This window comes from Tachypleus tridentatus, chromosome 10 (assembly GCF_004210375.1).
Source record: "Tachypleus tridentatus isolate NWPU-2018 chromosome 10, ASM421037v1, whole genome shotgun sequence".
NCBI lineage: Eukaryota > Metazoa > Arthropoda > Merostomata > Xiphosura > Limulidae > Tachypleus > Tachypleus tridentatus.
This window is the reverse complement of record NC_134834.1, coordinates 140,601,207-140,616,694: the sequence shown is the minus strand read 5'-3', so window position 1 is coordinate 140,616,694 and position 15,488 is coordinate 140,601,207. Positions and strand designations below refer to the sequence as shown.

The 15,488-nt window shown below is 35.1% G+C and overlaps 1 protein-coding gene across 12 annotated transcripts in view; it reads left to right on the top strand.

Annotated features, from left to right (window-relative positions):
* Nucleotides 1–15,488, top strand: part of LOC143230456 (uncharacterized) — a 67,461-nt gene that overhangs the window by 29,460 nt on the left and 22,513 nt on the right. For 4 of the 12 annotated variants that reach the window (XM_076464043.1, XM_076464042.1, XM_076464044.1 and 1 more), the window contains one exon: nt 13,503–13,717. The exons of the other annotated variants lie outside the window; for them this stretch is intronic. In XM_076464043.1, coding sequence (XP_076320158.1) covers nt 13,704–13,717 — 14 coding nt within the window. In that variant the 5' untranslated portion in view covers nt 13,503–13,703. Of the gene's footprint in view, nt 1–13,502; nt 13,718–15,488 lie in introns of those variants that run through there. 12 annotated transcript variants of the gene reach the window in all.

The window sequence follows — 15,488 nt, the reverse complement described above, 5'->3', positions numbered from 1 at the left end:
GGCAAAGTGATTTGGACTTATCTTTGACTTTAAGCTTACTTTCTTTCCTCGCATGAAGCAGTTATGTGTTAAGTTTAAGAGGGCACTGATTATATTTTGTGCTCTGTCTTCAACCTCTTAGAGAGTGGATCGATGTTCAATGAAATGTCCAAGAAACATCATGCCTTCATTTGATCCAAACTGAAATGTGGGTGTTTGGTCTATGGTTCTGCCAGGAACTCGGCCTTGAAGGGGAGGAGCTTTCTGCACTTCTCCAGCCAATGGTTTGAACAATGAGTCCCACCAACCTACTTTTAACCCTTGCCACTTGTAACTTCTTTGCAGTGTGCCTTTCAGTTTCGATCCTTACCTCAGAATCCCATCTGGGATTGTGTCTTCCTTCCTCAATAGGCTATGTTCTTTCAGAATAGACAGTCTGCCATTCTTCCTTTGAGCCTTTTTACCTGGGCACAGCTGGCTGAATTGGATATGCCATTGGATAACATTGCTGCCTCCACTGATCGATCCATCCTGCCATGGCTTATTACCATCCCCACCTGTGACCTTTCCTTCAGCCGTATGAATAGTCCTGATTGAAACTGATGTCTTATCTTTGCTTAATATCTTTCCAATCATTCTTCTATTCTCACTTATACGGATGATTCAAAATCAGGTGACTCTGTGGGTTCTGTACGTTTTGTTGTGGTTTGATTGTTGTTCACAGGAGCCTTTTTACAATTTCTTTGTTCATTGCCAAGTTGTATGCCATTTCTCCTTCCCTGCATCATGTAGAAGCTATGTAGTACATAGACTGTGCTATTTACACCAACTTTCTTAGCCCCCTACTGACCCTAAAATTGCTTAACGTTAGTTTTCACCCTACTCTCGTCAATAATCAATAATAGATGGTCCATTTTTCTCTATCTCCTATTAGTATTCAGTTTTTTTGGATACCTGGCCACGTTAGCATTCACGGAAACGAGCTCTCTGACACTGCAGCTAAGCCCGTCTGCTCTGGTTCCGTCACTGCTGCGCCTACAGTATCCTGTACATGGATTGTGGTCCTGCTGTAAAGGCTCAGTTTCGACTCAGCAGTCGACTTGGAGAGAACAGCATCATAGCAAGCTTTTTCAGATCAAACCAGCTGTTGTTCTTTGGCCCTTTGTTTTCATAACGATTGGAAGGAGAAAATTTTTCTAATTAGGCTATGCATTGAATATCATTTTTTAACTCATCGTTTTATTTTATCTAGGTCTGATCCTACAGTGTGTGACCTTTGTGACACTCAAGTCACAATAGCCCACGTTTTACTCTCGTGCCGTTGTTATGAATGATGGTACTATTTTAGACAGTTCATTTCTACAGGTCTGTCCCTAACATTGGCTATGGTGACAATGACCAACTTGTGCTTTGAACTTTCTAAGAGCCAATGATCTTTTCAATTCTTTTTAATTTTTTATCTAGATTTTGGGCATCGTTTTCTTTTACCTTGATGTATTTTTACATTTTATAAAAGTTTACGTTTTTTACCAATTGTTTGTCGCAGATAGCCTAGTTTCTTTGCACCAATAAACGCCAACCAACCCAATGTAAAGACGTGTTGGGACAAAATATTATTTTATCATTCTTTCTACTTTATGTAACTCATTCTTTCATGCCATTACAGAATGTAAATTTCAACACTGTGGTAATGCTTCAGTGATTCCTGTTGACAATTTAATAAGTCAGGTTGAGAATACTTGTCACTCTTTAGAAATCCCATATACTTGTACCAAGGACATGTCATAAGAGTTTTGTTTGAATAAACATATTAGATAAATTTAGGGTCTGAAGTGACTGTCATGCAGTTTATTAACTATTTATAATAAAGCTAGCATATGGTACCAGTATATTCTAGAATAAATTTAATTTAACAGCACTCCACAAATAAACCTTGGTAAAAGCAGTGTATAACACTATATTTAGTTTTGTTGTCAAGCCGCATCCCAAAAGGCGTAGGGAATTGTCAATAGAGCCAGAGAGCTTGATTAAAGCTTTACATGATGCATTTTGGACTCTCAGGCAAATTGTTGCAGACTTGAACTGTTTCCTAAACACTATCAAGTACACCTTAGATCGTGAGACTGAGACAATTAAATTTAAAAATAGGAAAGAAAAACATAAAGCCAACTCTTAATGATACTGGTGTTACGTATCTTCGTTTACGCAGCCTTTAGGACAGAACTAAGACTGCCACTGATTTCAAACATCAAATAAATGACTATGTGCCAAATGACAGAAAATTGTTCAGATCTACAGTTTCAGGAAGGCTCAATGAGAATGGAATATTTGATTTGTAGCACTTAGAAGACTTTAACTTTGATCTCCATATATTGTCAAGAGACTAAAATGTGCTAAAAATTGCAAAAACTAGACCGTTGATGATTGGAAAAGGGCGTTATGGACGGATGAGTCTAAAATTTAAATGTTTAGTTCAAAGCTAGATTGTACTTCTGGCGGAAGAAAGGTGAAAGATAATATCGGTGCATAGCATCTACTATGAAGCATAGGGGAGACAGTGTATTGGTGGCTTGGGGTGGTTTCCTTCAAAGGCGACTGTAGATATTTGCAATATAGATGGGATAATGGACAAGTCAAGCACTATCGGATATTGATCTCTCATGGTATGTCCAGTGATTTGTGTATTGGTGATAAAAGATTCTTCTGTCAAAAAGGTAATGACCACAATGACTCATCAAACCTATGAATAAATTACTTAGCTAAGTAAAAGCTGCTAGAGTCATTCAAATGATCCAATCCCCAACCCCCAAAATACCCCAACTGTTAATTGATAGATCCAAAAGTTAACAAATCAAAAATTATTTTAAAGAAATGTTATGGGAATCTATTACAGACATTTGGTTTGTTTTTAATTTCTCGCAAAGCTACACAGGTTTATCTGTGCTAGCCGTCCCTAATTTTGCAGTGTAAGACTAGAGGAAAGGCAGCTAGTCATCACCATCCACCGCCAATTTTTGGGCTACTCTTTTACCAACGAAAAGTGGGTGTGACCGTAACATTATAACGCCCCCATGGCTGAAAGGGCGAGTATGTTTGGTGTGACGGAGATTCGAACCTGCGACCCTCAGATTAGGAGTTGAGTGCCTTATCCACCTGGCCATGCTGGACCACAGACATTTAGAATAAAATCCTAAAGAACACTTTGACTAAATATGTTGTAACAATGCCTGAAAGAATGTCTGCAGTTATTAAACCAAAAGAGGTGCACACAAAAAATATTAACTGTTTGCTGAACTAGTGCACTTCCACTGAGCTTCTTGTTGTACAATATTAATAAAATTTTATGTTTCACCTCGGATTTATCTTCCATTGTTCTTTGAAGGTAGTCTGAAATTTAATTTCTGACTCTAACATAACACTTGTACACAGTAATGTACTTTTGTCAAAAAATGATCAATTTCGGTGGCATCACACTTCCCATGGAATACCTTTGTTTGTTTGGGAATTTCGCACAAAGCTACTCGAGGACTATCTGTGCTAGCCGTCCCTAATTTAGCAGTGTAAGACTAGAGGGAAGGCAGCTAGTCATCACCACCCACCGCCAACTCTTGGGCTACTCTTTTACCAACGAAAAGTGGGATTGACCGTAACATTATACGCCCCCACGGCTGGGAGGGCGAGCATGTTTAGCGCGACGCGGGCGCAAACCCGCGACCCTCGGATTACGAGTCGCACGCCTTACGCGCTAGGCCATGCCGGGCCCCCATGGAATACCAAACAATATCAAAATATGGATTTTACATGACTTTATGTGAACCGTGACTTTATATCGGGTATGGTTGTCAGATGACTTGTAGATTTGCATATTCAAAATTGTTTCAATATAAACTAATGAACATTCTGCTTTTTTGTGTACTTACAACGCTGTAACTAGACACTTTAGCTCTTAATACAATCCATTTATTGTATTTGTACTCCCACGTGAGTGCATAGACAACCTATTTAGATCACTCTGCTACCCTTCACCCCTTTACATAATGGGATACTACCTTGCTAGCTTTGTTCTTGTCACGTCTCTCTCTACATTTTTTGTTTGTTTGTTTGTATATACATATTTATAGTGTGTGTGTACGAGCGCGTTTCTTTGTGTATTTATCTTTTTTGTACGTGTATATTAGAAATCTTTGTTTACATAATATTTAAGAAATCTGAAGCTGACATAGGCTATTCAGTTTCAGTGCGTTTCTTTTATACCTTTCCGGGTGATTGAAAACACAAATAAGCTTGGACTAAATATTTTTTTGTGTGTAAGAATATAAAATTATTTTTGGGGATATAGAAAAATGCTAAACAACTATAGTGTTTAGCAGTACGCACCACTAAAATATTGTCCTTGATCAAAGGGAGTCTGAAAGATAAGAAAATGAACCGTGTATGGTGTAGTGTTACGAGTCAAAGTTATAATAACTAACCACATAACTTGATCGAAATATGCATTTAAGTTGTCAAAAAAGGAAGTGACGATTGTCAAAACTAATAACTTAAGTCAATAAAAATTAACAATGAAATTTGATAAGTTAACTATTTAAGGTGGTAAGAATTAATATTTTTGATAAAAAATAAGAACTAAGTTGATAACTTTATTCAGGTTAATAAAAATAGCTATTTAAATTGCCAAGATTTTATTTAAACTAGATTAACTTTAACCTCGAGGGTTAATATGTTTTCATTCAGTCTGCTAAAACTTACTATTTAAATTTATAATTTTTCGTTCAATCTGGTAAAAATAACCAACCGACTTGTTGTGAACAAGAACTGATCCTACTGAAGACGAAAAAGAATAATTATCAAAAAATTAAGGTTAAGAAATGGCGATAAATGGATTTGATGTATTATGTAGAAGATCAGAGCTACAACTAAAAAACATCACAGTCTCTTTATTAGCAAGTTTCCTTCACATTCTTTACAGGTAATTAATTTGTTCGTGACGATGGCCAGTTTTAATAGTTATTACCGAATGGTGTCTCTCGTTATATATTTGACAGTAGGTTCAGAGACGTACTCTAACGACACCTTAGATGAAGCTTCACAAAGTAACTAGACATACAGCTCCGAACTACCGTGATGTGAATAGCCATCAACAATTTGTTCGATTTAGAAATTTGTGATTGATAACCGTCTTGAGTTTTGGTTCGAAGTCCGGTTTCGTAATAAATATGTGGAAGATTAATATATATGCAAAAACGGCTCGTTTGGGTTGAGAAAATATTTTACGTAGAAGAGCGAACAATATTTCGACCTTCTTCGGTCATCGTCAGGTTCACTGATTATTATGTGGAAGACTGTGTCTCATTTTGGTGACTTGTTTGGATCATGATTATACTTCTGCTATCAAACAGATAACCGGAAAATGCATCGCGGTATTACGTCATAAGTTGAACTGTGTCATGTAACTTTCTTATTATCAAACTCTCTCTCTCTCTATGGACTTTATGTTACATAACTCTCTTTAACAAACACGCCCTCTCTTTTACTATGTACAATTCCTTTCCGGTTAGCAGGAGTGCAGAAGTTTAGACCTTGAACGTGGTGACCGCACTCTCAAAACATGGAACATTGTTAACGAACGATGAATTGAGGTTTCAAAAGAAAACGAACAGATTATACAAACAAATACGCTCGCTGTCGTCTGATTTGAGGAAAATCTAGTTTTTTAAACCAAATTGAAATTCTTTAGTTAAAATCGCTTAAAACATAATTGCTTTATCATTTTTCATATTCTTATTTTTTTCTTTTTTTACATACTACACTAATACTTCTACTATTTTTCAAGTTAATATAATCCTTTATGACCGATTAAATTAAAGCAGAAATAGGTTGTTTATTTCCAGCAGATAGCAACTTTGGCATTAAAACTTGTATGAAGCAAAATAAAAGTAGAATGCGTCCTCTTTTATATATATATTAATTAGTTTTTTCCTTTCTTCCTTAGGTTTGCAATACCCACCAAATAGTGACCCAAAACTAAGCGGTTTCACCATTTTCTGTTGTGATTATACATCAGTATGTCAATGTCAATATGTAACCTGAAAATGAATAAAAAAACTGAGTAGCTGAAAAAAGATGGCACTGTTACAGAAATAATTCAATATTGAGTGTAATGTATACATTTTAGTTGATAGTTCGTGTGACTTCTTGGAGCATCACGACTGTTGTAGGTGAACCCGCAGTCTTGTTTGACAAAAATGGATCAGTAGTCCCAGCTTTTATAGATGTGGGGCATTTATTAACAATATAAACAGATCTCTCATAATAGGCTTGTTGAGCAAAGAATTTAGCTGTGGGTCCGGCATGGCCAAGCGTGTTAAGGCGTACGATTCGTAATCTGAGGGTCGCGGGTTCGCATCCCCGTCGCGCTAAACATGCTCGCCCTTTCAGCCGTGGGGGGCGTTATAAAGTGACGGTCAAGCCCACTATTCGTTGGTAAAAGAGTAGCCCAAGAGTTGGCGGTGGGTGGTGATGACTAGCTGCCTTCCCTCTAGTCTTACACTGCTAAATTAGGGACGGCTAGGCACATATAGCCCTCGAGTAACTTTGTGCGAAATTCAAAAACAACAACAAACAATTTAGCTGTGGCGAGCACATTTACCTGTGCATGCACTCAGTATTGGTACTCCATCAGTTAGTAATGAACGTCTATTCCCAGACGTAGTGTAACGTTAGGTTTCATCAGGATGTAGTTATCATCCCTCTTTTTTTGTCATCGTTTATACTTCACCACTTAAAACATCAGTTCTATATTTGGCACCACGGTGTATTATTTACAAACTTTGATCAGAGTATGATCGAACTACAAACATTTGGGCTCATTGTTCAGCAGTGTTAGCTGGTTGGCACGTCTTGCGTGTCACAACACCCTTCTGTCATTTTACAAACAAAACGTTTTAAATTGCATGTGTCCAATTCTAGTTGTGCTTGGCAAAAAGAAACAAAAAAAAATTCATGCATGGCGCTATAATTGAGAACAACAACACATCTCATGAAACCGGCATTCACTTTCCTTTTTTAATAATATTTACTAGTGATTTTATTAACTTGCTTTTATGCTTATCAGAGCGATGTCTCAGAATAACAGTTGGAAAATGTGTAAGTTTTATTTAATTCTAACTACTATATCGATTTGTTTCATTCTGATACACTAGAAAAACGTTATAAAACATTGTCCAAGCATAAAATGTGTCAAATGAGCTGTATATTTGGAAAATCGTGCTTAGCTTGATCATTAATATAATATTTGTCCGTTTTTGGGTCCTCTAGGCCTGCCTAACAATATAAAATACATTATTGAAGTTATCCACTTTTACCTTCCTGCCCTTGGAGGTTTCTATGGCTATGCTGTGTTTTCTATCACTGACTAAAAAGAAGTCAGCGTTAAATAACTTATTTCCCATCAAAGTTGTTTAATCCTAGCTGTATTGCAAGTTAGCATGCAACAATGAAATAACCTAGTTAGAAATGTATCAGAGTTTGTATGTAATCTCTGAGAATTTTCAGTTCGCAATGGATTTTATGTACTGATGAATGAATGCAACAGTTTCAAGGTTATTTTGATTTTATGCGAAAATCATCCGTGGTATGTATGATATTTACCTGGATTTTGTTTGTGAATAGAAAAATAATGTATCTTAATATCCTAAGCTGAGTTTAATGGGTATAAAAAAAATCAAACACGCGATGAACGGAAAAACTTGTTTATTTAATACGAGCATATGTAAGTTACTCTACATTGTTGGATACACATAAACATATTTGGTATGTGTGTATATATATGTATATTTAAACAACTAATACTTGGTAGTGTACCGAAACTGTTGTATAATTGATCTTTGTGTAGTGAAACAGTACACTGCTGTGTCTGTCTACCATTGGTGTAATATAAAACATTCGCTGTTGTTACAGTGTATTATATTAGTGTTGGAGTGTAGAAAGCGCAATTATCATTAAACATAATAATAGTCATCTAACGCTGTTGTTTAATCGAAACACTTTTACGTGTCTGATATTGATGTAGCGTTTTGTAACATTGTAGCATTATCATTGCTAGCATAGTCTAGCTTGAAAAAAAGTTACTAGGTGTAGTGTAGTTTCGGTTTCATTCATTGCTGATGTGTCGCTACATGATTGCTACTGGTGTTGGAAAGATGATACAGGGTGGCTCGTAAGTCCCTACCCATCCATATATCTTGAAGTGTACACAATACACTCTTGAAGTGTAAATGGGCTTACATCGGTCATATTTCTCTGAAAAAAGAAACAAATTTATAATACATGCGTAATTGAATATAACATAATAACATATGGATGGATAGGGACTTACGGGCTACCCTGTACTATATTCCCACTTTTAGTATCAAGTAGTATAATCCTGTTGCGCTTCCTTTGTTTACATAATGCAACGAAAGACTTAAATATCTGCTATGGATATATTCATGATAGTAAAAATAAAAAAACAACAACAACATGTATGATAAAAACAAAAACTCTAGTAAAACATTTCCAATGAAATCCAATACTTCCAAGGAATTCTTCGAAACATTCAATCTAAATAACTATGTGTAGTAGTGATAATATATGAAAAACGTGCATATACTGTTAACCTTCAAATTAACGACTTGTTTTAGTACCATTTAATAACGGCCGTGTATGTGTGTTGTGTTATATTCAGTAATCTTGTGTTTTCACCTGCAACAATAGTTTTGTGAAAAGAACTGTCCAAATATTAGGTTAAGTTGCTCATTTTCTTTGTAAAATATATAAGGGACCTCAGCACTAATTAGTAGGATTAATCGCAATACTGGAAATATATTTAAATTATTTTTGTATTCTCAAGACGTATGATAAGGGTATTAAAACTTCAATTAAAATAAAGTACAAAACAACGTATCGACCTTGATAGGTCATCTTCAGTTAACAAGAGTTGTTTTATAAGTATGGCTTTTTCGATTTTGCATTTGTTTATAATTATTTCCCTACTTAGTATCTGAGTGTTTTCTATGGTTACGTTGTGCTTATTTAACTTGCAGTGTTCAAAAACGTGCGCAGGTGTTTTTCTTTTGTGTGTATTCTCTGAATATGGTTTCTATTTTTTGTGCTTGTTTCTCAAATATAGAAGTCGTGTCAATCGTTACATTGTATTTCATAAGTAATGTTGGTGCGGTGTTTGTCAGTGTAATTTTTACATAGTATGGATTTTAGTTTTGTACATAGTTTTTGAATAAATTTAGTGTTTACGGGAATGTTGAGTTTTGTTTTAAATTTTTTTCCAAATGTTGATTATTTTTTCGCCGAGAACATGTGGTATACAGCAGTGTAAGATTACTAATCTTACTAAGCTTAAAGCAGTGTAAGGTTTGATAGTTTAGTGTTTCTTGGAATTTATTATTGTTTGTTATTGACTGTGTTGCTCGTCTAGGTATGTGTATGTATATATAACTTATTGAACGGTTTTTGAAGGAAATTTGTTGATATTGATGAAGTGTTGTTTTATTTTGTTGATTTCATCGTTAATTTTATCGGGTGAACATAGTTTTGTGGCTGTGTTTATTTGGTTTCTCAACATGTTGAGATTTTGTTTTGTTTCATGTGCTGAGTCCCAAGGAATGTGTAGTCCAGTATGAATGATTTTTCTGTGGATTTATATTTTGTATCGGTTTTTGTGATCTTGAGGTTGAGAAATGCTATATATCCAAGACCCAATCCCATTAATACACATCCCCAGCAACAAATTAGCAACCTTTATATAATTCACTTCCACCAAAACTACCTACAGATAAATGACTTAAGTATGAGTAATTCCGTTTCACCAGTTCTAGCTAATATTTTCATGACACAGATTGAATCTCAAGCAATTAATTCAGCTTTACCCCCGTCACCATACAGATATAGATATGTTGATGATGCATTTAGTGTTTTTTTTCAACTTTATACACCTCAACATGAAGTTCACTTATGAGCACGAAAAAAACTAACCAAATAGAATTTGAGTATGAATGATTATAAATTTCGAATATTTCAAGCGGTTTCGCTTCAGTAAATTACGTCGGACGTTAGAATTTCTAACAGGACATCAAATATCTTCATCGGTAAGCGGTTAACTTGTAAGTGGTGTGAGGTCAATCAAGAAACGACAGCTAGCTACCTAAAGCAAAGTGTGACAATATCAATTCATAATTAACTTGCTCGTCGTGTACATGGATCGTCGATAAAATATTCATTTCTAGACTGGATAAAAAACTGTTTGTATCGTGTATAAGTTTGTAAAACTCCTGTTTTTTAACTATCATTTGTAATAATTATTAGTAGTAACCGTTAATATAAATTGTATTGTTTTTTTGTATAGTAAAATATATTTGTGTTGAAAAAGAAAATTGTGTGTATCAGTTTCCGATTATATAAAATGGTAATACGTAAGGTACATAACATAATAAATTGGAGATTCGTCCAAAATATATTATAATACGTAACAATATATAATATAGGAAAGCGTGTTTAAAAAGTCGATAAAATGTGGTTTCCATCGCTAATTCTAGAATCATACTTACTTACGTTTTCGTTTCTTGTAGTTTTATCCCTTCAAACATTATGATTAATATTTAAACCCCTCGCGACTCAATCTTTAAGAGGATGCAGTGTTGTTGTTTTTTTAATATCCCTCTTGACAACCACCAGCTACTTCTAACAGCAGCCACTTTAATAAAAGTTGGGATGCTCATAACGTGTTTGTACAGTTGATAAAAACGTACATTGTATGTGAGTGGAAGTTGTGTAGGTTTCGTCGATGTTCATATGATTTTCAGAATTTTTCAAACGTTTCAAAATCAACACGATGATATGAATAGCACGGTGATTGACAGACTGTGTATAGTTCCTATTTGTCGAATATTGTGAAATAGCATCTAATGATTATGCTTCACGTGCATGAAAGTTTTATACTTATTAAAGTGCTGCCATTTAATGCTTTGAAAACAAAGCAAAGTAATTTATTGGATATTCCAGTCTCCAGAATGTTTTTCTAACTTTTCCCCACAATATAAAATGTTTTATATACATCTTTCTTTCTCTCAATATTTCGCCCATGCTATTTCCAAGTTTTTTTGATAACTTGATTTTTGTTTTATGTAGCTGGTATTAAGCATATCTCAGAAATTGTGTAATCTATAATGAAGTGTCTGTGTGTCTTTCGCTCAAAGAAAGAACAGCAACAAAAAAGCACTAATACGCAATTCTTATACAATTTCATAGGTACAAAGTATTCTAAAGGTAACAATCCCTTTTACTTTTTCTCCATTGGTACAATGATGTGTTTACGGACTTACAATGCTAGAAACCGGGTTTCGATACTCGTGTATTTTTGTGCTTAACTATAAATAAACAAACACATCTTATTTTAATGGCTATATTTATTATATGTTAAGTTGGAACAACTTTGAATTTCACCTTCTTTTTCTATATTTACAAATTGGTACTCTTTTCTCTTTTTTTCCCGGAAAAACATAACGACAGTATTGCGTACGTCATTGCGCATTTTAAGTATGTACACCATTGACCTCACAGGGTGAACGTTAGCGCACCACCTTTTCTTACGTTATTCAATCTGAAGTTGCAGGTTTATATTGAATTATTCAGTGTGGCTGTAAGATAACTTTAAAACGTGATTTGCAAATGATTTCGCACAGGAAACGAAAAGTGAACATTAAATATTAAATCAACAGGAAAAGTCGATGTTAAATATTGATGTATCAAAATAAACATGAAAAATAAATACTCTGAATAAAACATATATTTAGATTATTTTTAATTAAATCATAACACAGGGGGATAATAACAAAACGATGTTTATTCATACTAGTAAGTGTTTTGTTGGTGTCCACAAAAACTTGATATATATTTAATTCGTTGGAGTACGTAAGTGTGAGCACAGATATTATAAATATCTTAATTGTATAACAATTCAGAAAGCTTCTTTGTAAATTACATACTGTTCATTTATATTTCGTTTTAGTTTATTACTTGGCTTGAAATATCAAAATGCAAATTACATCAACACAGTTACGTTCCTCATGCCGTACACCTCATTTACGTGATTTTGAACCACTGGTGCTCGAATGAAAGGAAGGTCTTGCTCCATTACACAATTTATTTCGGGACATTACAAGTGAAGTTACAGCTATTTTTCCCTCCCAGTCGCGCCAAACATGCTCGCCCTTTCAGCCGTGGGGGCGTTATAATGTGCGGTCAATCCCACTATTCGTTGGTAAAAGAGTAGCCCAAGAGTTGGCGGTGGGTGGTGATGACTAGCTGCCTTCCCTCTAGTCTTACACTGCTAAATTAGGGACGGCTTGCACAAATAGCCCTCGAGTAGCTTTGTGCGAAATTCAACAACAAACAAACAGCTATTTCTCCCACACGTAAACACATTTAACAACCAAGTATTTGATCCATGTGCAGATAAAGTAATGAACCGTTCAGTTACTTATTTGAGCAACTCTCTGTAAAATTGAATTTGTGTGTCTGTGTTTTTTCTCATTGCAAAGCCACATCGGACTCTGCTGTATCTGCCGAGGGGAATCAAACTCTTGATTTTAGCTTTGTAAATCCGAAGACTCGTCGATGTTCCACCAGGTGTCAAAACTGAGAGAGAACAAAGAAGAACTAGGGGGGGGTGACAAACACATAGCACATCGACATGTTAACTTTTTACTTGGTGATAGTATTTCTACTGTTACCTTTGTGTTGTATGAAAAATGGTTCCGTCAGATGACCTTAAGTTTAATGTTGATAGTATGTATCAAATTATATATTAGAAGGTTTAATTCCTTGAATGAAACTGCTTGAAGTTTCCTCTAACACAGACACCTGAACGTATTAACGAAAACCGTGTTCTAGAACTTGCAGAAAACCAGCACAGTATTAAACCGTAAACATAAGGGAAAAGGGGGAGTGAGAAAGTTCTAATAGCCGATGAGAGCCGTGTTTAAGGAGTAGAAAATCTAGTTAAACCATAAGTACCAACAGAAGTAGATAAATATTTATTCTATGTTTGGGTGACATAAGCTCTTGCCCTTCCTTTAAACTCAGAACGTCACATGAAAATCGACTCGAATACTGTTAAAGAAGCTAAGACATTACATTGCGTTATTTTATAGAGAAAAAAAATTAGGCAAAGCATATAAACAACTTTTTGTTGGTATCAGAGTTGATTTTGGTGTTGTAAAATATAAAAATAATTACAACAGTGTATAAAAGAAACAATATACTGATTAATTTTGTCTAGTGTAATATAACAATTTTATACCTGTTTTACAAATTAAGTTATTTGTGTATATAGTATAAGCATTATGATTTTTTCAAACATTGCTAAATCCCACATGGTATTTATTGGCTCTTGAAAATTAAAGATAAGTGTAAGTTTGTTCTCTTTAGCCAGTTATGTGGTTTTCTTCTTTTCATTTTTTCGCCGATAGAGCAACGGAAAGTCTTCGGATTTACAACGCAAGAATCAAGGGTTCGATTACTCTCGGTGGACACAAGATATAGCTCGATGTGGCTTTGCTATAAGCAAACACAAACGTACTCTTTTCTTTTTACTAAAATACCAGTTAGAATGAAAACTGCCTTCAAGAAAAATCTTCTAGATGACTTTCGTACGTTAAACATTACAATCCATGTTTGTACTTGGGTATGTATACGTAACTGTAGGTTCGAATACGTTACGTTTGTGAGAAAGTAAAAAATTTGTGCACATTAGTAATTTTGCATTGTATATGTATGGACAACACAGTTTTTTTTCTGGGTTATCAATTACCACTAACTGTTGGAAACAACATACACAAATATAAGTTTCTTCAAATTGGTTTGGTTTAGTTTTTTGAATTTCGCGCAAAACTACACGAGAGCTTTCTGCGCTGGCCGTCCCTAATTTATCAGTGTAAGACTAGAGGGAAGGCAGCTAGTTATCATTACACACCGCCAACTAATGAGCTACTTTTTTACCAACGAATAATGGGATTGATCGTTACATTATAGCGCACCCACGGCTGAAAGGGCGAGCATGTTTGGTGTGACGGGGATTCGAACCCGTGACCCTAGTCTTCTAATTGGAAGTTTTATTTTAAGCCTGACAACTGCAGTGAAGCAATCGAACACCTTTCTACAAATTACTGTAGAAAGAAATTACATAATTTCGAATATGTAGTTAAGGAGCATACAGTATTTTATATAAAATAATACAGATTAAGTATTTATATATGCAAAAACGGCTCGTTTGGGTTGAGAAAATATTTTATGTAGAAGAGCGAACAACGTTTCGACCTTCTTCGGTCATCGTCAGGTTAACAAAGAAAGAAAGAGGTAACTGACAGGAAGCTGACCACATGTTTGGAAGGGGTTGTGTAACTGAGTGTCGGAACGTAGAGGGCGGTGTTATATGTTTAAATATATAATTTTATATTATTTATTTTATTATATTTAATATAGGTATAAAGGCGTTTATTTATGTTGGCTTATTTTGGGTTTAAGTTGTTGTATAAGTAAGGCTTCTTTAATTTTGCCTTTGTTTATGTTTGTTTCTTTATTTAATATTTGAGTGTTTTCTATGGTTATTTTGTGTTTATTTGACTTGTAGTGTTCGAAAACGTGTGAAGGTAACTTTTTATGTTCTTTGAATCTGGTTTCCATTTTTCTACTTGTTTCTCCAAAATAGAAGTCGTGACAGTTATCACATTGCATTTTATAAATAATGAGGTCTATACTACGTAAAAACTACACTGACAAACACCACACCAACATTATTTTGCTTTTGGACTACTAAGTTAGCATCCCAAGTTTGTTTTGGATCGGTCAACTCGTTTAGAAGAATATGTTGTCTGGCATGGCCAAGCGCGTAAGGCGTGCGACTCGTAATCCGAGGGTCGCGGGTTCGCGCCCGCGTCGCGCTAAACATGCTCGCCCTCCCAGCCGTGGGGCAATCCCACTATTCGTTGGTAAAAGAGTAGCCCAAGAATTGGCGGTGGGTGGTGATGACTAGCTGCCTTCCCTCTAGTCTTACACTGCTAAATTAGGGACGGCTAGCACAGATAGCCCTCGAGTAGCTTTGTGCGAAATTCCAAACAAACAATAAAGGAATATGCGTCCACAGACAGACAAAACGTCTTCTATGATACCGCACCAGAATGACTTAATATGTATAGCATATACATAAAGAATGCCTGTACTCCAATTGTTATACACATTATCTCTCGTCAAAGCTGAATATAATTTTTGCACACTCAATGTCCTCAGGATATATTCAGAAAAACAACATTTGAGTGAACTTAGTACGCAGTTAAAAATGTAAAATAGAATTTAAAGCGCATAAATGATTGGTTATACACTCTCGGTAACAAACTTGTAACATTTTAATGTTTTAAATGGGATTATTGCATCTAAACCAATTAACTCACAAAAAGTAC